Here is a 23,267-nt window from a genome sequence, read left to right as displayed (position 1 = left end):
ATAAAATGAGATTAATATTTTATGCTTTATATTTGCAGAAAAATCATAATGCTTTACCATATTTTTATGTTTAGCCTTGCAACAACCCTGTGAGAGGAAAAGGTGTTACTGAAAGATAGTAACTCACACATTGAGTCCAGAGTTGAACTCAAGTTCCAAAACCAACTACTGTGTATCGCTGTTGTCTCAAAGCTCTGGTAGCACTTGGAATATTTCTTACATTGGTTCCTTGCCAAAAAAACAGCAGCTCACATTTGATGTGCCTGACAGAATCCTCAGAACATAAAAGAACAGATGAGGAGTTTCCTGCCTTCCCTTGTTCTTTCTTGTCCTCTGGGACCTACATGGCAGTAGGATTTCCCATGAAAGTGCTAGGGCACTTAACCACAACAGTAAAACAGCCTCTCTTGGAAAATGTTAACCATACACAGAAATTTCACTGTCAGTCTACTGATCGAAACACCACTTTCTCCTCTTATCTGCCAGCTTACTAATAAGCCTTTTTTAAAACTTATTTTGCTTTCAGTCATTTGAAATAGTTCTGTTTTATTTTTCGACTGCTCTAATTCCAGTGAGCTTGCCCCATTTCATTGAAGTTCGTGCAGTCTCCAACTAGTCAAAATATTTTAAATTCATGCATATGAGGGTAAATAAGAAATCTAGATAATAACTGTAGGGATGAGGGACCTTTCCTACCCTCCACAGTCCCAGCCAACCTACCCAATGATAAGGAAGAACGGGATGTGGAGTCCAGTAACATCTGGAAAACCACATGTTCCTACCTGTTACAAAACTGTGTTGAGCCATATGCTTATGAAGATAGACATAGGTACTTACCAGACATTTACAGTGAAATTCTATACATGCCTACTCTGAGGCCAAGAAAGCCATTTTTCTTATGCAGAGTTGAAATCTATTTCCTCCAATCTTCATAAGATAAATAATAGATGTACAAATCAATATATCTAGTTCAGGTTTAAGCATGAGTCTTGGCTCTCCCAGCAACCTTTAGATGAAGTATCAGTCTTGTATAACATTTTAACTAACTGACATACATTTGTCTGTTTTCAAATTTATTTCTCACCATCTTCTCTCCCTTTTAAAAAAAATCTCAAGCTCTGTGAAACTATTCTGGAGAGGTGATGGGGAGGTGGTTTCTTGTCACCACTGTACCAATCAGTTCACACTATGTCAAGTTATCTTACAGTTTCTCAAGTCGCTGCTGACACGAAAAAAGGTATCTTCTGCAATTGTGCTGACTCCTCTGCTTAAACCTGGAGTGAGAAATGGGTTGTGTTGAATGTGCTCCCTGAGCACATTGTTCAGAAAATGTAACATCTATAGAGGTTTGGAAAGAGTTGCATAATCAATTTCTGCACTGCCCATAATCTGGATTGTTTCTGGTCTGACTTTCCAGTTTAGAAGTGTATGTTTATGTGTCAGAAGTTAAGAAGTTGTGGGCATGCATTTGCATGGAATTACAAACAACTTTACTCATTTAAACAAAGTTTTTCTTGACATGGAGCATCTCAGTTAGTTGGATTCTTGCTCATACATGTGGAAGCGAGAGAATGCCAGTGCTTTAAATATGTAAAGGACCCTTTCTTTCCCCCTATTATAGCTCTGAACTACATTGTATTTTCTGTGTGCTGCTCTTGCAGCAGACAGATTTCTCATGAAATAGATTGCTGACAGAGTAAAAGGCTCAAACAATCGTTCCAACAAACATGCCTGGGGTAGGCAGCCAAAGACAATGAGAAATGTCCCAGAAGCTCTTGGGACAGAGCACAGATAATGGCCCCATTTCCCAAATCCTGCTTGGCTGTGCAGATCTCAGCTGATGTGTGCAGCAGCAGAGGCAACTCATTTAGTACAGACATTCTGCAGTTCAACATGCCCTTACCAAGGCGCAGGGCATCCTTTTTGGGGCAACACCCTTCTACTTCCACAGCAGACAGCTCCTGGGCCACCAGCCATAGGGTTAGTGGTGGTGGAGGAGGAAGTCTCACCAGGCCATCAGGTGTTTATGTGGGTGTTGTACCTACAGGAGGTGTGAGCAGTCTGGGTACCCGAGTGTCTCGCAGAGCTCTGGGTATCAGCAGTGTCTTTTTACAAGGCCTCCGCAGTTCTTGTTCAGCTATACCGTTACCGCAAGGGCTGGAAAGGGGACGAGGCCTGTCCTATGAGAGCCTAAATGAGAGCTTAGTGGACTACATCGAAAAGGTGAGAGCTTTAGAGCAGGTCAACCAGGAACTTGAGGACCGAATCCGAGTTTACCTGACCAAGAAATCTTCTCGAGCCACTCACTGGGCAGCCCTGAGAGAGAACTGGGAGACCATCAGCCATCAAGTGAGTATGAGACCTTTTGGAAACAATGACAGACATGAATGAATCATTAGCTGAAACAGAGATGCTGAAGGGTTATAATTATATGCAGCTTCATGGTAATGTACTGCCACCTTGCTCAGCACATTTTAAACTTTAATCTTCATGATCATTAGCATTATCATTTCAAATTGTGTGCTGTAGTAGATCCCCACTATGTATGAGAATTGCCTGAGGAGATTAATGCAGGGCAGGGAGGGAGAGATAATGAAATGTGTTGTCGAAGGCTTTCATGGCCGGGATCACAGGGTTGTTGTATGTCTTTCGGGCTGTGTGGCCATGTTCCAGAAGCATTCTCTCCTGACGTTTCGCCCACATCTATGGCAGGCATCCTCAGAGGTTGTGAGGTATGGATAAACTAAGTAAGGAAAGGAAAGAATATATATCTGTGTCCAAGGTGTGGCAAGGACTCTTGCCACACCTTGGACACAGATATATATTCTTTCCTTTCCTTACTTAGTTTATCCATACCTCACAACCTCTGAGGATGCCTGCCATAGATGTGGGCGAAACGTCAGGAGAGAATGCTTCTGGAACATGGCCACACAGCCCGAAAGACATACAACAACCCAGATAATGAAATGTTCCCCCATTTGTTTGTGCTGATTATTATCAGCTATTTTCCCTCATAGCAGGTGTTTTGAGCAGCAGCAGCAAAATTATTAAGAGAATTGTTGGCAAAATGGTGTGAGTTTATCCTGGTATCATCCTGATACTGTTCATAATGAAGAAAGCAAGATTAATGTTGGATTTCTTTCACTCATCACATTTTCCAAAAGCCAAACTTTCATTTAAAAAATGGGCAGTAGCAATATCTTTCTACCCTCCAAGTGCACAGAAGCCTTTTGAAGATAAGGTGAATGTTCAGATTGTATTTCTAAAAACAAAGGAATGGCTTTTGTCTGTAAATCAATTTATTAATAATTAGCTATCTTATGAAAATGAATCAAGAGGAGGCAAAAAAATAAAAGTGAAAACCACCAGGGCACACACGAGCATGTTTTATGAAACCCTAGGAAGACATACTACCTGCTAGAATAAGGTATCAGTGTGCCAGCATTGGGTCAGACATGACTGCATTACTGCTTTTTTGGTTACTTTTCAGTGGCAAGTATACAGTTCATGTGGCTCTTTTGAGACACAATCATAGATGCATGCACAGTAATGGCACAATATCATACATGTCTACTCAGTAGCAAATCCTGCTAAGATCACTGGAAGTTATTCTCATATGTATGGATATGACTATGCTTTATACAATTTTCTTTGAATACCTTGATGGATGGACAAAGGCAGTGGGGAAATTTTCACTCTTCTAATGTTTGTTAAGCTTCAACAGTCTTTTACCAATAGCCATTTTGATCATGCTTTTGAGTGATGAAGGCTGAAATATTTGGAGGACCAAAGATTTCCATCCTTGAGCTAAGCCATAGTTATATAAGATTTGGGAGGAAAGACTGCCATGGAACTCAGCAGAAGACCACGAGAAATCAGTGTTTATCAGAGATACTACAAGGATCAAAAACTAGAAACCCTGTACATACCCTGAAACGTGTGGAATACCAATGTAATTACTAGGCCTGCTCATACTGAAGTCTGATTGAATCACTATCATTATTAAGATTATTATCTGGGTCAAATCTGCTTTAGCCTGCTTGGTTTCCATGTTTCTAGCAAGTGAAAAATATTTGTTCGGTAGACAAATTTATACAGTGTTTCTGCTCTCTGAATGAAGCCTACTGTGTTCTTTGAAGTACTGGGAGAATTCAGACTTCTTTGAGCCAGACAAATACCACCAGACAAAATTATATGTTGCTATAACTCTGCAACAAGTTCACCAGTAAGCAGAATTGGTTCCCTTTAGTGTTAATATCTCCGTGTGGAAAGAGGCCTTCCACCACCATAAATTTAACTGAAAATTACCAGGAAATCAATTCTTTGTCAGGCCCACAAGAGACTTCCAGATATTGGGAGGGGGGGGGGGGGGACACTTCCAGGGTTAAAACAAGGTAGAAACAATGAAATTACTCCTTTTGACCCTTGTACAAAAGGATATTTTTAAAAAATGACTTACTGAAGAGATAAATTGTTAGTAGATGGTGAATTCATTTGGATTGACTTAGAAGAGAGGAAATACAATGATTAAAGACTGTTAATTACCATTTAAGGGTATATCCATATTGCAAAATACGTAACATTCCACAAATTTCTAAGTGAATTTCCCCAACACAAGGAGTACTCTTGCAAAAAGTCAAGATAAGTAGGCTATGGGTAAATATTCAGCTTGTAAATTTCATTGGCTATTTACACTATGTTTTTTTAAACAACTTCTTTCTAGTTTGTTGGCTGTTTAGCTTTGTTTATTATTTACTTATCAACTGGAGCCCCTGGTGGCTCAATGGGTTAAACTCTTGTGCTGGCAGGGCTGCTGACCGAAAGGTCGGTAGTTCGAATCTGGGGAAAGCAGGGTGAGCTCCCTCTGTCAGCTCCAGCTTCCCATGCAGGGACATGAGAGAAGCCTCCCACAAGGATGGTAAAACATCTAAAACATCCTGGTGTCCCCTGGGTAACGTCCTTTCAGACGGCCAATTCTCTCACACCAGAAGCGACTTGCAGTTTCTCAAGTTGCTCCTGACATACACATAAAGCTATCAACTCCCATGCTGAGTTAACATTGACATTCAAACTTAATCACTACAGTTAAAAATAAATGTAATGAAGTGGTTAATTTCATTAACAACTTATCTGATTTCAGCTATCCCATTATTAAATAAATTTGAATTTGAAATATGGACCTAATCTATCAGAAATAATAAGGAGTCAAATCCCAGTTGACATATCTGTCCTACTTAAGGCATGGCAGGGTGCTACTTTATTGGGTAAAGATATGCGTTCAACAAGTTTGTGATTTATTTTAGTCAAGTAAAGAACCTAAGTTACTAATATTTGATTTTTTTTAATAAATGGAGATAATCCATAACTAAACATGCCCCCATTGTTATTAGACTGTAACTTCCATCAACTCTAGCCAGTATAAACAAAAATAGGAGTGGCTTGAAATTGCAATTCAAAAACTTCTGGAGAACTGCACATTCTTGCACTTCACCACACTATCCCACTCCATTTCCTAATAGTACTGTTCCAGCAGTGTCATTATGTATACAGAATAACTGTAAAAACACAACTATCATCATCTAGGCCTTTAAATCATGATCAGAATGGTACCCTACCCAGCTTGTTCTTGCAGAGGAGTCTCTACATTTTTAAAACAAATAAATTAGTCTCTAATTTTGCTCTCCTCTGCTTACCATAAATAAGAATGTGCTCAAATGAGGATGCAAATGTATAAGATGGCACAATGCAGACTTGTAATCACGGCATCAGCATACTCCTTCAGCAGCATATGCTTCAAACAGAAGAATGGAAAGCTTTCTATTTTCTTATCTCCCCAATATTCAATGGCCTGATCAGGAAATGGGGAGAGCAGGAGGTAAAGTGTGACATGTCACGTAACAGTAAGAAGCTTATTTGGTCAAAGGATAGTGGAACCCAACTAGAAAGATGTCTCTTCAGCCTTGCCCCGTCCTACATAAAGCCTGCAAAATGAAACCTTCCTTGGTATCTGCTAGGGCAGAGCAAGAAAAAAATAAAGGGGAAATTAGACTGGTTCAAATGCCTTCTTCCTTGTTTTAATCCTGCCTGAAATCAGGTTGGCTCTCTTGAAAGGAATTTGCTCTCCATTTCTAAATGCTCTTTGAAGCCATAACTAACTAAAATAGCAAGTGCAGAGCCTGTGGTTCTCAAGAAGTGGTTATGAGACTACTTCAGAATCTCAGTGCAGCAAGGCGAATTTTTAAACATTCTTTTTTTTTAAAGCTTTTAACACTGTTTCTTGTGAAGCTTGCTCTGAGTGCAGTTAGGGACATCACTTCTGTAATTCAAGTTCTTAGATATTAATTCTTCCCAACACCAGATCCCATCTGATCATGGAAACTATAGATCAGTGGTTCTCAACCTGTGGGTCCCCAGGTGTTTTGGCCTACAACTCCCAGAAATCCCAGCCAGTTTACCAGTTGTTAGGATTTCTGAGAATTGAAGGCCAAAACATCTGGGGACCCACAGGTTGAGAACCACTGCTATACAGGGTTAGGCCTGGTTAGTACATAAGAAGAGGACCACCACATAAATACCAGTTGATGTAGGCTATATTTCAGAAGAAGGCAAGAACAGACTACCTCCGAATATTCCTTGCTTCTAAAAAAAACCTATAAAATTATGTGATTTCCATAAATCAACAGGCAAATTGAAGGCACGTGCATTTCAGCTTTTCTACCTGTGTGGTACTTCGTTTTCTATTGAAACAGGGGAGATACTTGCTTATTAGAAATATTGGTGCCGATTTCATGCTGATTAGATATAGCATTCTGACTTCAAAAGTCATCATCACCACCACTATCAATGACAGAGTGCAAATGAGATAACTATCAAGAACCCATCTGCATTGGGAGCTATTAACAGAACTGCAAATTGAAAGAGGAAAGGCCAATCTCACGGTCCAAATGGGGAGGGAGTCAATTTAATGGGATTCCATTTAGTATGATTAGTAGGTGATGATGGACCTCTCATCCACAAATGTTTGTGATCTCGTTTGACACATCACTGCGCTTTGTGATTGTCAAATCTGCAAATTAGGGAAGCAGTGTGAAGTACTTTACCTAGCCTTCTATAAATCAACTTCATTCTGTATTCTAGTATAACAAAAAGGGAGAAAAAATTCTCCTTCTTCTTCCTATACTCATCCATTCACATAATAGTCAAAGACGAAAAACCCATTAAAGAGACTGTTTTAGCTTCTTGCTTCTGATAGCTGTGTACTATCTCAAGTCATTTTAATGCAACAGTTTCTCATGAAGTTACAATGATAGTTTCCTCCACTCTGCCAAAAAAAGCATCAAAACAATAATTGGCCTGTTTGTTTAGCTTTGTTATTCACATTTGTATACCATCTTTCACCACTTAAATTTAAGGCAACAAATACAGATCTTTTCCTTCATATTTTTTCTTCATCATAGTATTGTGAGGTAGTTCAAGCAGAAAGAGACAAAGAGACTAGTCCAAAATTATCCAGCATGTTTCATAGCTGAGTGGGAACTTACAACCTGAGTCTCTCCAGCTCTTGCCCATTGCTCTAAACACTACATCAAATACACAGATCTGAATACACAAAAAGGCTAAGCAATATCAGTCATATTGAGTAAAAATATTCAAATCCACAATTTGGTCCATTTAAGGATTTAATTCTAAATTCAGATTGTGTGTGCTCTTTATAGGTTGGGGATGAAGTCCTGGAAAATGCTCGGCTTATGTTACAGACAGAGAATATTCAAGCCTACGCCGAAGATATTAAAGACAGGTAATTCTCCAAAAATTATTTTTCTTTTTCTATAGTGATACTAAAGATAAACCCAGTCCAAGATATTTGCTTCCTGAGACAGAATAATAATGGTGTCCTATCTCACACATGCCAAATGCCCAATATTCAAAGCCAGCCTGGGTCAGATGTTTTTGCGAGACTACATGAACTAAATCTCACCAGAGGTTCTCCTTGGCAATAAAAATAACAGTCATAAATTATTTGCTACCCTTTAATGATACTCCAACTCCGCCTCCTGATTTGATTTTGTACCTCTATTTGCTGGCCTTGGTGGAGAATAGTGAAAAGGGTTTGTGTTGAAAATATATTAGAAAATGGGGCTAGTCCGTTGCAAAAGAAGTGGACTGATTCATTGGACACATATGGATAGGACAAAGTTATGGCCTGTAGGTTGAAAATGTATCCTCCAGAAGACTTAAGCTCTGTGTTATATCTGACATATTGCCCATTTTCTCTACAGATATGAAAATGAACAGCCATTCCGAAAGGCAGTGGAAGATGAAATTAACTCTCTCTATAAAGTGATTGATGATGCTAACTTGACCAAAGTGGACCTGGAGAGCCAGATCGAAAGTATGAAAGAAGAAATATCTTTAATGTCAAAGAACCACGAAGAGGTAAAGGAACATATAGCTGAGAAAGAACATATAGCTAGAATGTATATGTTTATGCAGAGTACTGACTCATCTATTTGAACAAAGGAGAGTGATTTCATTTGTACATGGAAGAATGAAAAAATTCAGTTGTTCTCCCCACTATATGAGAATAGTAGGGTTTCTGAGTGGTTTTGTAACCCATAACAGAAGTCTTAGACTAAAGCAATAGTAGGAGTAATGCAAATCTGCAGAGGTTTTTGGACTGCAGCTCCCAGTATCCCTGTTGTACTCAGTGAAGGATACTGAAAGCTGTTTCTGCTTTCCAGCATCAGGGGATTACGTAATTATACCTCCTTGCCTAAGAAATATGACAGCTATTTGTGAAAAGTAACTTCTCCACTTACAATCAGAATAAAAATGAGTTACCTTTATATTAAACTGGCTATCCAAAGTATTTGTACAAACTGCAAGAGGAAGAGAACTCAGTCAATGTAAACATAATGTCCAAATGATGTCAACACAGGACATCATCTACTTGGATAAAATTTCATAGAATGTCATACTTTTTCTGGTATGAGTCATTTTCAGGATGTCAAGATGCTTTACAAGCAACTGGCTGTCTCACCACTGGAAGAATTGGAGGCTCCCGTTGGAATAAGCCTGGATGACATCCTGGAGAAAATCCGGATTCACTGGGAAAAGGATATTGAACGGAACCGTGCTGAGACTATTGTCATGCTCCACACTAAGGTTAGTTGAAATAAGCTAAAAATAACTGAAACTGAGTTCCATATTAGAGCAATGCTTTTCTTAACAAATTACAAGGTCACAAAATTGCAAGATTTTGAATTCTCCAGAACTCTTTATTGTGAGTGTTTAGAAAAGTTACTTTCTGGACAAAATCCTCAGAATTCCTCATCTAGAGGATTTTGTTCAAAAAGGTATTTTTTTAAAGACAAATGAGACAGGAATGAAGATGTTGAAGCCATCCAGAATATCTTCAACCAGTCTTAAAACAGAAGATTAGAAGGCACTATTCCCAGCAGAATTAGTCTCACTAAAGCAACACAATTTATATTAAATTTGAATTTACTATGCAGTGATTTATTCCACAGGTTTACTCTAGTGAGGAGTAGCATTTGCATTTAAGCCATTATAATAAGACATTAGTAGGTGGTGGTGGTGGTGTTACTGGAATCAAGTCAACTTTTGTTTATGGTGGCCCTGTGAATGAGAAACCTTCAAAGGTTTCTGGTTGCATCATGGGTTGTTCCTGGGCCAGCTAGGATGAAAAAAAATGGGGCCCCATTTTGAGAAATGTAAAACCAGTTTCGCCTCCAACTGGTTAGTTCTGCCTAGTCACTGGAAAAGGGTGTGCTTTCCAAAAATATAGTTCTAGCCCCATATGATGTAAAACAATGTTGGATCCCACTGGTAAACGGTTGAATTTCACATTCTTCTCAAACCAATCACAGAATTTAAAAAATAGCATATACACTTTCAAATTTCCTGGACTGTTGATTAAGGGGGGGGGGGTCAAAGATGGCAAGCAAAACAAAGGGCAGGAGAAAGGGAAAATATAGGTTTATTTCATACTTTAAGGGATGAGGAAATTATAAATGCTCCTTTACTGGTGTGGACCCTGAAAAAGTTAACCAGGTTTTATGCAGCAAATCTGTTGTAAGAAGGCAGATTTGGGAGGACCTTTTGTATCTGGGAAGAAGTTAGTCAGCTTTCCCCCCCCCCCCCCCCTACCTCCTTAAAACTTAAAAAAAAAATAGAACAAACTTCCTCAAAAAGCAATGGTGGCATGGCTTGAAACTGTGAAGGCTATGGATGCAGCAGATCAATGTCCTATCCTTCCTTGTCCTCCCAAAACATCACCTTTCCAACATCAGATTTCTGGCAAGAGATGGAAAAGCCACTACAGCCCCTTCTATGCTGCCATATAATCCAGATGATCAAAACCAATAATTCACATTATCTGCTTTGAACTGGATTATATAAGTCTACACTGCCATATAATCCAGTTCAAAGCAGATCTGGCTTTTATATGACAGTTTAGAAGGGACCTAAGTTATTGTCCGTATGCACCACGGGATTGCAACTTTTGTCTTATTGGAATCTACATGAGATTCACAACAAGTCCTACTGATTTCAGTGGGACTAGAGTGTAACAAAAACAATCTATCTGTACTACATTCTTATATCAGTTTCATAGCACTTGCCATGATTCTATCCTGTAGAAGCTTTGTACTTCTGTGAAAATTCTTTGCTAAGAAGGTCTGGTATTGGGGTATGCAGGAATGCACCAAACCCATCTCATGAAATTACAGATCTCAGGACATCATACAATGGGGCCATGCCAGTTAAATGGTATAAAAACAATATGAATGTGTTAAACAGATAGATCATGAATATTTGCTTGTAGAAACTATATTCATTTATACAAGCAGTGGGTAAAGATGAGGATTACCTTAATAATTTTCTTTCAAATTCCCACAAGCCTACTCTTATATAACAGACTGCCAAGTGAGAACCAGTGTTTTCTTTTAATCTGTTTGTCACTATCACATGTTGTCAGCAACCCACAGAAACAATACCAAGTGTGCGAACCCAGGAAGAAGAACTGGCTGAAACCCTGAGGGCAGAATTTCATGAAACGGCTTGCAAAATACAAAGCATGCAAGCAGAAATTGAATCCTTGAGAACTCTGGTACGTAAAGAAAGATAATGTGTATCTATTTATTTGTGCAAAGCAGTCATTGTATTCTCGGACAGCCTTCTAACTGTGTGAGGTAGGGATGGGCAAATATTTTTCACTTCATCTCTAGCTAATAGCCTGTGAAGAAGAATGGTGGGAGTTTTAGTCCAATAATATCTAGCCACCCCAGGTGTATGTGTAATAGGCATGAAGTTAAAACTGTTGTGGTAATCTCTGAGCGGTTAGACTCAATTTAACCCTCTCTGGGGGAGATTCCACCAAAATCAGCAGAGTAGCAAAAACAAAGCTTTCAAATGCAACAGTTACTTACACTGGCGAGCAAGAGAAGCCTTTTTAGGATTGCAATGGACTGCAGAGTCTCAATAAAAGTTCAAAAAGTATTTATTCAGGTAAAAGGAACTCCATTGTAGATAGAAAGCCTTGAAAAACAGGCTATTTCCCTTTTGCTCAGCTCGCAGTGTCTGGGCCCGTAACCCTTTGTTGTGGTAATCTCTGAGCGGTTAGACTCAATTTAACCCTCTCTGGGGGAGATTCCACCAAAATCAGCAGAGTAGCAAAAAACAAAGCTTTCAAATGCAACAGTTACTTACACTGGCGAGCAAGAGAAGCCTTTTTAGGATTGCAATGGACTGCAGAGTCTCAATAAAAGTTCAAAAAGTATTTATTCAGGTAAAAGGAACTCCATTGTAGATAGAAAGCCTTGGGAGCTGTCTAGATTACTATAGACTGGATTCTAAGGAAAAATAAGTAAGGAAAAATAACAAACATCTACATAGTTACATCTTGCCAGGAGAGATGGCAGGATGCTGCTTGTTAGTTTGAAGAACAAAAGGAGAAGAGAGAAAACCAAAATGGTTCCAACCTCATGGTCCAGTTTATTGGGGCCATAAAAGACACTCTGACCAATTGGAAGTTAGTGTCCCTAAAGATTCACATTTCTACCAACTTCAAAGTAAGGGACGTGACGTAAACAGGATAGAGTGAAACACAGTAAAGCCTGTCTAGGCATGCTTTGGAAACAAGGAAAGGATTCCCTCAATCTAACTCTATCATCTATCTAACTACATTTGGACTTGAGTAGTCAGGATGATTTCCCAACAAAAACAATAACAGTATAGCTCCATGCCTAGTTACTCAAAAGTAGATCCCACTATTTCACTCATTTTACTTCAAGTGTGGATTGCATTCTATCTTGAGTTTTCAAATGTACAGTAGAGTCTCGCTTATCCAACATAAATGGGCTGGCAGAATGTTGGATAAGTGAAAATGTTGGATAATAAGAAGGGATTAAGGAAAAAACTATTAAACATCTAATTACATTATGATTTTACAAATTAAGCACCGAAACATCATGTTTTAGAACAAATTGACAGAAAAGGCAGTTCAGTTCACGGTAACGTTATGTAGTAATTACTGTATTTACGAATTTAGCACCAAAACATTGGAATGTATTAAAAACATTGACTACAAAAGCACTGACTACTAAAAGGCAGACTGCGTTGGATAATACAGAACGCTAGATAAGCAAAGGTTGGATAAGTGAGTCGCTATTATATTTAATAAGCCATGGTGTCCAGATTACAATTACAGGCACAGTGGCATAGTAGTTGGAGCACAGTGTTGGACTATGACTCTAGAGACCACTGTTCAAATCCCAACTTGGCCATGAAACCCACTTGATTAGATAGGGCAAGTCACATTTTCTTAGCCCCAGAGGAAGACAATGGCACAGCCTTGCCAAGATTAGAGTTGTCTTTGGCTCAGAAACAACTTGAAGGGACATAACAACAACAACAAAGTTGTTATACAGCAAATGTACTTGCACAGTCATTATGGACATTGTGATACAGTGTTTAATATGTCTTCCTTGGGCTCATTCATGCTCCACAATTTTAGTGCTATGATTCTACTGTAATTTCCATGGCTGTATCCCATGGTATCCTGGAGTTTGTAGTTTGGGGAAGCACTAGAACTCTCCAGCTGAGAACTCTAAATTCTGCTCTCTAACTACAAATTCCAGAATTTGCAGTCATGGAAATTAAAATGGAGTGATAGTGCTATGACACCATGTAACAAAATGTGAAAACTTTTCTGCTCCTGGTTTCAGAGTGTTATTTCCTGTTCACTTGGGTGTTGCTTACTTTTAGAGTACAGTGGAGTCTCACTTATCCAAGCTAAACAGGCCGGCAGAAGCTTGGATAAGCAAATATCTTGGATAATAAGGAGGGATTGAGGAAAAGCCTATTAAACATCAAATTAGATTATGATTTTACAAATTAAGCACCAAAACATCATGTTATACAACAAATTTGACAGAAAAAGTAGTTCAATACGCAGTAATGTTATGTTGTAATTACTGTATTTACGAATTTAGCACCAAAGTATCACGATATATTGAAAACATTGACTACAAAAATGGCTTGGATAATCCAGAAGCTTGGATAAGCGAGGCTTGAATAAGTGAGACTCTACTGTAGTTGTTATATTCCAAAACAGTGATTCTCAACCTAGGGTCCCTTGATGTTTTTGGCCTTCAACTCCCAGGCCAAAAACATCTGGGGACCCCAGGTTGAGAACCACTGCTCCAGAAATTTTGTTTTTGTGGCTGCCACAAACTATGTTGACTTAGTTGAGAATCAATGAGATTTATTGGAAAAACTATAGCAAAATGTGATGAGGATGTCCTGCAAAAACAAAGTGTTTGCAGTTTTAAAAACCTTTTCCCTGTTTTATGATAGAACCAATTAGAAAATGACATTTATAACACAGAAACAAAAATTGTGTTACATAGTATAATCGAGAACTATTAAACGACTCCTGAACTGAATGCAGTCCACAGCTATATTATGACCTAAACTATATAGATGTCTGGCCATTACAAATACCATTTATATATCCCCCACCCAAAAGGAAATGCATCATCTACCCCCATGCAAAAAAATCAAATTGTCATCCACTGATTCATACGCATTTAGAAATAATTATTGCAATTTAAAATAGATCTCACTATAGTAAGAAAAGCTGCAGACCAGATATGTCAAGTGCAAGGTCCATGGGCTGAATCTGGCCTGCCATGTTATTTTATGTGGCTCACAAGGCTTTCAATGCCAGGGAAACATAATTATATTTATACAGTCTTACAATTACAAATGAACTTTTGAAAGCTGATGTGATCCTCGTGACAATGAATTTGATACCTCTGCTAATTAATAATTAGTAGAATAATTATTGATTTGTAGCCACCAGCAGACTAATTGTAGATATGTAACCAGGGAAACTGTTCTTCCATCTTGCTGTATGCATTTGAGTAATTTCTGACTTACAGAAACCCTAAGGCTAACCTACCACAAGGTTGTCATAGCAGAATTTGCACTGAGGAGCTTGGCTTTTAAGGAGAGAGAGTGACTTGCTAAAGGTCACCCAGTGGGTTAGGAGCCATGGTGGCACAATGGGTTAAACCAGAGCCAGCATGGTGTCCTGAGTTGTTTTAAACAGCTGATTTTAAAGTTTTAATGTTTGTGTATATTTATAATTGTTTTATGTCCTGGCATGGAATGCTTGCCATATCTCTGTTGTGCTCTGCCCTGAGTCCCCTTCGGGGTGAGAAGGGTGGAATATAAACACTATAAATAAATAATAACAACTACTTTATTCTTATAGCCTGCCCCATCTCCCTGAAGGGACACAGGGTGGCTCACATGAGGACCAAGCCTAGCAATATACAATAAAATACAACCAGATAAATACTTTTAAAACAAGACATAAAATCATAAGCATAAAATATACATTAAAACATACTCAAAACCAATAGTAATAACCAGCGCAGTGGGCATAATCAAGCTTAAAGCTAGGACATGTTATATATGAACAGAATCTTCGGGCTTCTATTGAATGGACCAGGAGAAAAGCAGTAGCCGGATATAGGTAGAGGTAAGGGACTGGCGTCAATTTATAATAAATCAATTTATAATAAATAAAGCAAATATTGACATGGTCTGAATTAAAGTCTATGTACAAGGTTTTTGGAAGAATGGAATTAAGTAATTTATATGTGTTTAATGCTTTTTAATGTTTGTATAATGTATTTTAACTGATTACTGTTAATGGTTTTAAATGTGTTGTTAATTTTATTGATTGTTTGGCATTGAATCTTGCCGGGTGTTGTAAGCCGCCTTGAGTCCCCTCGGGTGAGAAAGGCGGGGTAAAAATGTTGTAAGTAAGTAAATAAATAAATAAATCTGTTAAACGCACATTGGAAAAGCCAGATTTTCAAAACCTTTTTAGAATATGGCCAGGGTGGGGGCCAGTCTAATTTCTCTCAGGAGGGAGTTCCAGAGCCCGGGGGGGAGGGCACCGCCAAGAAGGCCCTCTCCTTCATCCCCATCAACTGTATTTGAGACAGTTACCCTTCCTCTTTATTTATTTATTTATTTATTTACCCTTTTACTGGACTCGGCGCTGACACTTGATGCACAGGTGTCGGCGGTGGCCAGGAGGGCCTTTGCACAATTAAAACTTGTGCGCCAGCTGCGACCGTACCTCGTGAAGTCTGACTTGGCCACGGTGGTCCACGCCTTAGTCACTTCTAGACTGGATTGTTGCAATGCACTCTACGTGGAGTTGCCCCTGAAGACGGCCCGGAAACTTCAGTTAGTCCAACGTGCGGCTGCCAGGTTGTTAACTGGAGCAAACTACAGGGAGAGATCTACTCCCTTGTTTAAGGAGCTCCACTGGCTGCCGATCACTTTCCGGTCCCAATTCAAGGTGTAGGTTTTTACCTATAAAACCCTAAACGGTTTGGGACCCGCCTACCTTTGTGATGGCAACCCCCCCCCCCCCCCCCATGAACCCACTCATCCTCTTCGTTCATCCGGTAGGGCCCTTCTATCGCTCCTGACACCATCCCAGGCTCGGTTGGCGGGGACGAGGGAGCAGGCCTTTTCTATTGTTGCTCCCCGGACCTGGAATTCCCTTCCAGAGGAGATCCAGCAAGCATCCACCCTGGCTTCCTTCAAAAAGCTGCTTAAAACCTGGCTCTTCCGCTGCGCCTTTGGATAACCGAGCTCACAGCTATAGTAGTTGCACAGGCCATCTCTTTGACTTGAAACACTGCACTTTATTTACCTCTGCCCCAAAGCATCTTAGAATATAACATTGCACTTTAGTTCTAGTGGCCCCTCCAGGCCACCCTCTCCTCCATCCCAGTGGTCCTTTTTCTTTTCTGTGATTCATATGTTATTTGAGTGATTATATTGTTTCTGTTTATGTGATTGTTTTAGTCGATTGTTATGATTTTTCTTCTTTTTTTTGATATTCCTATAGCGTTTTATAGTGTTTCAGTGTTTTATTGTACAATGTTTTATGCTGATTTTATATTGGAAACCGCCCTGAGTCCCTCTTGGGGGAGAGGGAGGTATACAAATAAACTTTTACGTACTTACTTACTATTATTTATTTATTACAAGCATTTATATCCCACCCTTCTCACTCCCAAGGGGGGACTTAGATGCTGAGCAAAAAATATAATACATAGTATATAAAAACAATTACAATCAAAATAAATAACAGTAATTAAAACATCCATATATTCATTCAAAGGTGCATTCCGAGTCGTGATCCAGGTCTGCCCATTAATCATCATAATTTCATTTTACAGTTAAAGCTTCATCTATTGCTCAAAGGCCTGGTCTCATAACCAAGTTTTAAGTTTTTTTTACGAAAGAACGAGGGAGCCTGCTTGATCTCATAAGGGAGGGCATTCCACAGACAGGGGGCCACCACTGAGAATCCCCTGTCTCTCCCCACCAGTCTCGCTTGCAAAGGTGGTGGGACAGAGAGCAGGGCCTCCCCGAGGATCTTAAACTACGAGGTGGGTCATAGCAGGATATACGTTCGGACAAGTAAACTGGACCAGAACCACATAGAGCTTTATAGGCTAAAGCCAGCACTTTGAATTGTGCTTGGTAGCAAATTGGCAGCCAGTGTAACGGGGATGGTATGCTCCCTGTACGCTGCTCCAGTTAGCAACCTGGATCATCATCATCATCCAATTTATTTATGTCCCACTTTTTTCCCAGCCCCAGAACTCAAGGTGGCTTACAAAAGTTAAAACAGAGTTAGTCAAAAGTGCAAATATTAATAGAATTAAAAGCAAATAAAATGAGGCTAAATTATAGGTATGATGAAAGGCTGCTTTTCCCTGAACAATTAGTTTTCAAAAGCCTGCTGAAAGAGAAGTCTTCACCTGCCAATAGAAGGAAAATAAGGTAGGTGTCAGTCAAGCCTCTCTAGGTATCATGTTACAGATCAAATCATGTCTCATCTAATTGTAATTCCCCAGTACACATGTGAGCAGGTGCATCAATCTCAATAAAAACACTCCTGAAGGACAGCCAGAATCAGATCCCTGTCATGTTTCTGTCTTTGCAGAAGAGAGGTTTGGAGAACTCCCTTTATGATGCCAAACACTGGCATGACATAGAGCTTCAGAATTTAGGCTCTGTTATTACCAAGCTGGAAGTAGAAGTAGGAGAAATCCGAGCGGAGACTGAACAGCATCAAAGGGATCGAGAAGCTCTGCTGATCATTAAAACACAGCTGGAGAAAGACATTGCTACGTATCACTGCCTCCTAGACAAAGAAGAAAGCAGGTATTTCTCTGGATGAATTGTAAATCATGTGTTGGAATCATGTGTTAAGAATATCTCTATGCCCAGGGATAAGCAGAGTGGGCCAATCTGAGAAGACTCCAGAACAAAGCAGGACGTAGCAACCTGTAGCATTACATTCACACAAAATGATTAAGGTCAAAGTCTGGAGAATCCGGGTTTATCATTCATTCAGGAACTAGTATGCTGGGGTCTAACACTCAACACTTGCCTCATGGCAGCAGGGAGAGAAGAAGCAGTAATAAGAACTACCGTAATTAAAATCAATTACGTTACACGTTTTCTAAAAAGTGGGGGCAATGTAATTAAATTAATTTTAATCCAATTAGCATAAATTGGACTTCCTAGTATTAACATAATCCAGAATTTAGTCATTAAGTTAATAATTAATTCAATTAGAGACTATGCTTAAAAAACTAGCACATGTTACCTTTCTTAGCTTTTTTTTAAATCGTGTCAAAAGCAACTTGAGAACATACTGCAAGTCGCTTCTGATGTGAGAGAATTGGCTGGCTACAGAGACGTTGCCCAGGGATGCTGGGAGGCTTCTCTCATGTCCCCACAAGCTAGAGCTGACAGATGGGAGCTCATCCTGTCTCACGGATTCGAACCAGCAGCCTCCAGGTCAGCAACCCAACTTTCAGGTCAGCAATTCAACCAGCACAACCCTAGTGGTTCTCAATCTGTGGATCCCCAGATGTTTTGGCCTTCAACTCCCAGAAATCCTAACAGCTGGAAAACTGGCTGGGATTTCTGAGAGTTGTAGGCCAAACCTGGGGACCCCCAGGTTGAGCACCACTAGTTTAACCTATTGTGCCATCGTGGCTCCCTATCTTTCCCAGAGGCTTTTTAAATAAATACAAATGACTATAGAAATCTATTTTTGTCTATGATTGCAGTTTACTTACTGTATTCATTTATACGTCAGCCTCATGTATAAGTTGAGAGCAGGTTTGGGGGCAAAAATTATGGATTTTGATTATGATCCGTAGATAAATCAAGGGTTGTTCCACAGAGAGAGGAAAGTCCCAAGGCCAGATTAGAGGGCCAGTTGGCCCTTGCAGTGCAATTTTCCCACCCAATAATACAAAAAGGCCAGAAATGGTGCCATAGTGTATAAAGGGAGTCAGTGCTTCTTTTAGAGCAGTGGTTCTCAACCTGTGGGTCCCCAGGCGTTTTGGCCTACAACTCCCAGAAATACCAGCCAGTTTACCAGCTGTTAGGATTTCTGGGAGTTGAAGACCAAAACATCTGGGGACCCACAGGTTGACAACCACTGTTTTAGAAGCTCTTGTTTTTTGCCACTCTTCTCAGGGAAAGGGTTGGTTTCTTTTCTTTTTTAAATAAGAGTTAAGTTACAGTCCTTACATTGATCCATGGATAAGTTGACCCAGGTTTTTGCGGGTTGATTTTTTAAACTAATATTTCTAGACTGATACATGATGATTATATATAGTACCGTTCCAAGGTTAAAAGAGTTTAAACCAACCAATAGTAAGGGCTGCTTGGAAGGAGACTAGTCTTTGCATCCAGATGTTTTATACAAGACATTACATGGAGTCCTAATGTCTCCACAGTTAAAGGAATAATAATAATAATAATAATAATAATAATAATAATAATAATAATAATAATAATAATAATAATATGGATTGTCAATGTCGCAATCCCAGGTGACAGCAGGATTGAAGAGAAACAACTGGAAAAACTGGCATGATATGAGGATTTAAAGATCGAATTGCAAAGACTCTGGCACAAGACTGTCAAGGTGGTCCCAGTGGTGATCGGCACACTGGGTGCAGTGCCTAAAGACCTAGGCCTGCACTTAAGCACAATCTGAGCTGACAAAATTACCATCTGTCAGCTGCAGAAGGCCACCTTACTGGGATCTACACGCATTATTTGCCGATACATCACACAGTCCTAGACACTTGGGAAGTGTCTGACGTGTGATCCAATACAACAGCCAGCAGAGTGTCTGCTGTGGACTCATCTTGTTGTGTTTCAAATAATAACAACAACAACAACTTTTCTTTTTGTATGCCACTTCCATCTCCCCAAGGGGACTCGGAGCAGCTCACATGGGGATGAGCCCATTCAACATCAAATATCATAAAACAGTACATTTATTTATTTATTTATTTTGTGCCAAAAGCATTGCATAATAAATAAGTTTAAAAGTGATAAACAGTAAATTTAAAACACATACATCATTACATAAAACAGGATGATCAAACAGTTTAAAACAACATAAAATTATAAAAGCATAAAAACAATCTTAATCAATCGTCAGAGAGCCTATGAAAAGTCCAGTCCTCAATATTGATGGGCAAACTCGCAAAGCCCCAAGGCCAGCTTTTAGGGTGCTAGATGGCCTTTCAGTGCAATTTTCCCACCCAAGAATGCAAGAGAAGGATTTTTGATTATGTGGATGAGAAATTTATTTTTCAAAATTCATGGAGTGTTTGTCACAGGTTAGATATATAGGGAAGTTTGAGTAAAATGTCTGATGACTTTTCTTAGTTTCATTTAGGTAGTTTAGTACAGGCTGTCCCTGTGTTACATTGGCCCCTTCTACATGGGCCCTATATCCCAGGATCTGATCCCAGGTTATCTGTTCATCCCAGATTATCTGGCAGTGGAGACTCACATAATCCAGTTCAAAGCAGATAACCTGAGATCAGATCCTGGGATATAGGACAGCGTAGAAGGGGCCGTACAAACTAGGTTATGTAAGTTTCTTAAGTTACATTTATATGTAAGTTGGAACAGGTACATTTTTCAAGTGGAACACCAGCCAAAAATTATTTTTTGTTTGGGATAGCATAGGGAAGGGTTAGCACTCTGTAACATTTGTTTTGCTGCCTGTGCCCATTCAGAAAAGTTCACCTCACTTTCTGCCCCTGTGACAATTGGATTTTGAAAAATTTGGATTGTCATGGAAACAAGGACTGCTGATGAAGCTTCACTGGAGACACTTTTCCCCCATGGTAACTCTTACAGGAGCGAATTTTCCTTCCTAGGGGAAGATTTCTTCTCACTTCTTGTTGCCTCACCCTCGTTTGTAAACAGAAGTTGTATGTAACTCGGATGTTTGTAATTCGGGGACTGCTTGTACACTGTTTCAACTTCCATTTAAATGGCAGCACCTTCATTAATGGAAAAGTTTGAGGGCACAAAAGAGCACACTTGCTTATGAACAATAAGCCTGTATTTTTCAGGATTTTGGCTTGTTTTATGTGAACATGGCTAGATATTTCACAATTTGATATCACTACCATCTGCACTCTCTTTTGCAACTGATGCTTCAGTTTCAGATTTAGAAATGCAGAACGTATTGAAATGAATGAATCATATACTCGACATTAGACAACAGTGCTCAGTAAATTGGAAGGAAAAGAAGGAAGAGAGGTGGTTCAATTCAATCAAGCTTCAGCCTTAAATCTGCAGGGCCAAGCAGGGCAGTTGATGACCTGATCTCTTGGAAGTCTCTCATTCATAATTCATGCAAAACTTATTCTAGTATTGTCTCTATGTCTTTATTTTCAAGGGTGGGGCTTAGTTTCTAGCAGATGTAAAGCTCCTTATCATCCTCACACCCTGCTCACAAAGTGCAAAAGTCTGCTTGCTGGCCTAGGAGATTAGACATAAAACCATGTTAAGTCTCAAGAGTGGTCTGAATAGCTACTGCAGAATTCACTAGAGGGGCAGACTTACCTTGTGGCACATCTGCCACGCAATTTGAAGATATTGCTATCATTTGAAGGCTCTGGTTAAAAACAGCCACAATTCTAACCTGCAGTAAAATACCTACAGTATGGAGTGCTCTCAACCGTGTTTCAGCCAAGCTAGGCATGATCTATTGAAAAGGAAACATCCCACTGTCTTTCATGGGTAACATTATTAAAAGGCATGTTTTGACGCTAAATGGAATTCTTATCTTTAGACTTCATCAAATGCTTTGATTTTCACTGGAAACGTATATTTCCAAGAAGACGTATTTCTTGTTTGAATATTGAGTCATCACAACCAGATTTTGAACTTGATCCGTACTTTCTGTTAAGAAAAACACATGTTCTTCACCATGTGCCCTTTCACCTTGCAGAGATAGAGGGCAATGAATCTTGGGGTTTATGGTTTGGTGAGGCACTGGAGCTGAAAATCCCAGGATCCCATTGGGTTTTGCCATGAAGAGAAACTATAGTGCTGTGACTGCAGTGTGAAAGGGACATGAGTTGAGAAAAGAGACTATTAATTAGAGTTGCCCTTAAGCAAAATGGTCAAAACAGCTGATTTACAATCATCACATCAACCAATCACAAATGTGTAATTGTTTTTACTGCAACCACAGAGCTAAAAATAATGAAATGTTGAAATGCTGTGGATTGAAATGCATGTTCCAGTAGCATTCTCTACTGACATTTCGCCTGCATCTATGGCAGGCATCTTTTCTGAACAAACCTCTGAGGATGCTTGCCATAGATGCAGGTGGAGCTTCAGGAGAGAATCCTACTGGAGCATGGCCATACAGCCTGAAAAACTCAAAGCAACCCAGTGATTCCAGCCATGAAAAAGTTCAACAACACATTGAGTTTATGTTGCTTGGTTCTCCTGTGCTGCCCAGTTTGTACCAACATCCTGTATTGTTAATGATTTGCTTCCCCTTTGTTAAAATAATGTTTCATTTTTTTAAACTTTCAGCTGATTTTCACATCCTTTGTCTTCAGAAGACAATTGTTGCTATTCAGAGCAAAGGATGATCTCACTGGCAAAAGTATCCTTGGAATCATTGGCAGCCAACACAGAGCACTTGATTCATCTACCTATGTAGGCCATAGCTTGACCTAGGCACCACCAGATATGATTGCTTTGCATATAAGTTTCAATGCATCCATCATAATTATAGAATAAAGTTTACGTTTCAATTAGTTGGCTCTCTGATGTTAAAATTCCCAAACAGCACACATGCATCTCATAAGGGTTCATTATGAAGATTGGGTTCTGGGAATAGTATTATGGGTGAATTAATTTTTCCAGAGACTGTTTTCCAAAACTGGAGGATTCTATAAACTGCTCTAGAAATCTGTAGAGTTTCTTGGAATATAACTGGGGTTCAAAATGCTGGTAGGTACTGACGTTGCCGTCATACACGAATTCAGGATAATGTTGTTCTCTCGTACCGCCATCAGTTTTTACACTTTCACTTGAAAGCTCCAAAGGCCTTACTGGTCATGCTCTGAATTACGTGTGTGACCTAGAGCATTAATCTAGGCACGCCAGCCATGACAATCTTCATTTAGATCTTCATTTTTTAAAAATCCAAGTAATAGGGCACATAGAAGAGACCTTTATGAATCAAAAGGCCACTGGAGCAAGGAAATGATTTAGATAAATGGGGGGAGGGAGGATGAACAAACCAATGTAATTGGCCTGTGGCCCTCATTCCAAATCATAAACCT

At 39.5% G+C, this 23,267-nt stretch overlaps 1 protein-coding gene across 1 annotated transcript; it reads left to right on the top strand.

The window, feature by feature from the left end:
- Positions 1-258: 258 nt before the first annotated feature.
- Positions 259-22,736, top strand: bfsp2 (beaded filament structural protein 2). Its single transcript, XM_003223968.4, has 7 exons — positions 259-2,349; positions 7,716-7,798; positions 8,280-8,436; positions 9,004-9,165; positions 11,000-11,131; positions 17,570-17,790; positions 22,510-22,736. The coding sequence occupies exons 1-7, from the start codon at positions 1,795-1,797 to the stop codon at positions 22,511-22,513; spliced, it is 1,314 nt and encodes a 437-aa protein (XP_003224016.4). The 5' UTR covers positions 259-1,794; the 3' UTR covers positions 22,514-22,736.
- The last annotated feature ends 531 nt before the right edge of the window (positions 22,737-23,267 follow it).

This window comes from Anolis carolinensis, chromosome 6, assembly GCF_035594765.1.
Source record: "Anolis carolinensis isolate JA03-04 chromosome 6, rAnoCar3.1.pri, whole genome shotgun sequence".
NCBI classification, from domain to species: Eukaryota; Metazoa; Chordata; class Lepidosauria; order Squamata; family Dactyloidae; genus Anolis; species Anolis carolinensis.
Note: the sequence above shows the minus strand (reverse complement) of the source record. Positions and strands in the feature narration are given on the sequence as shown.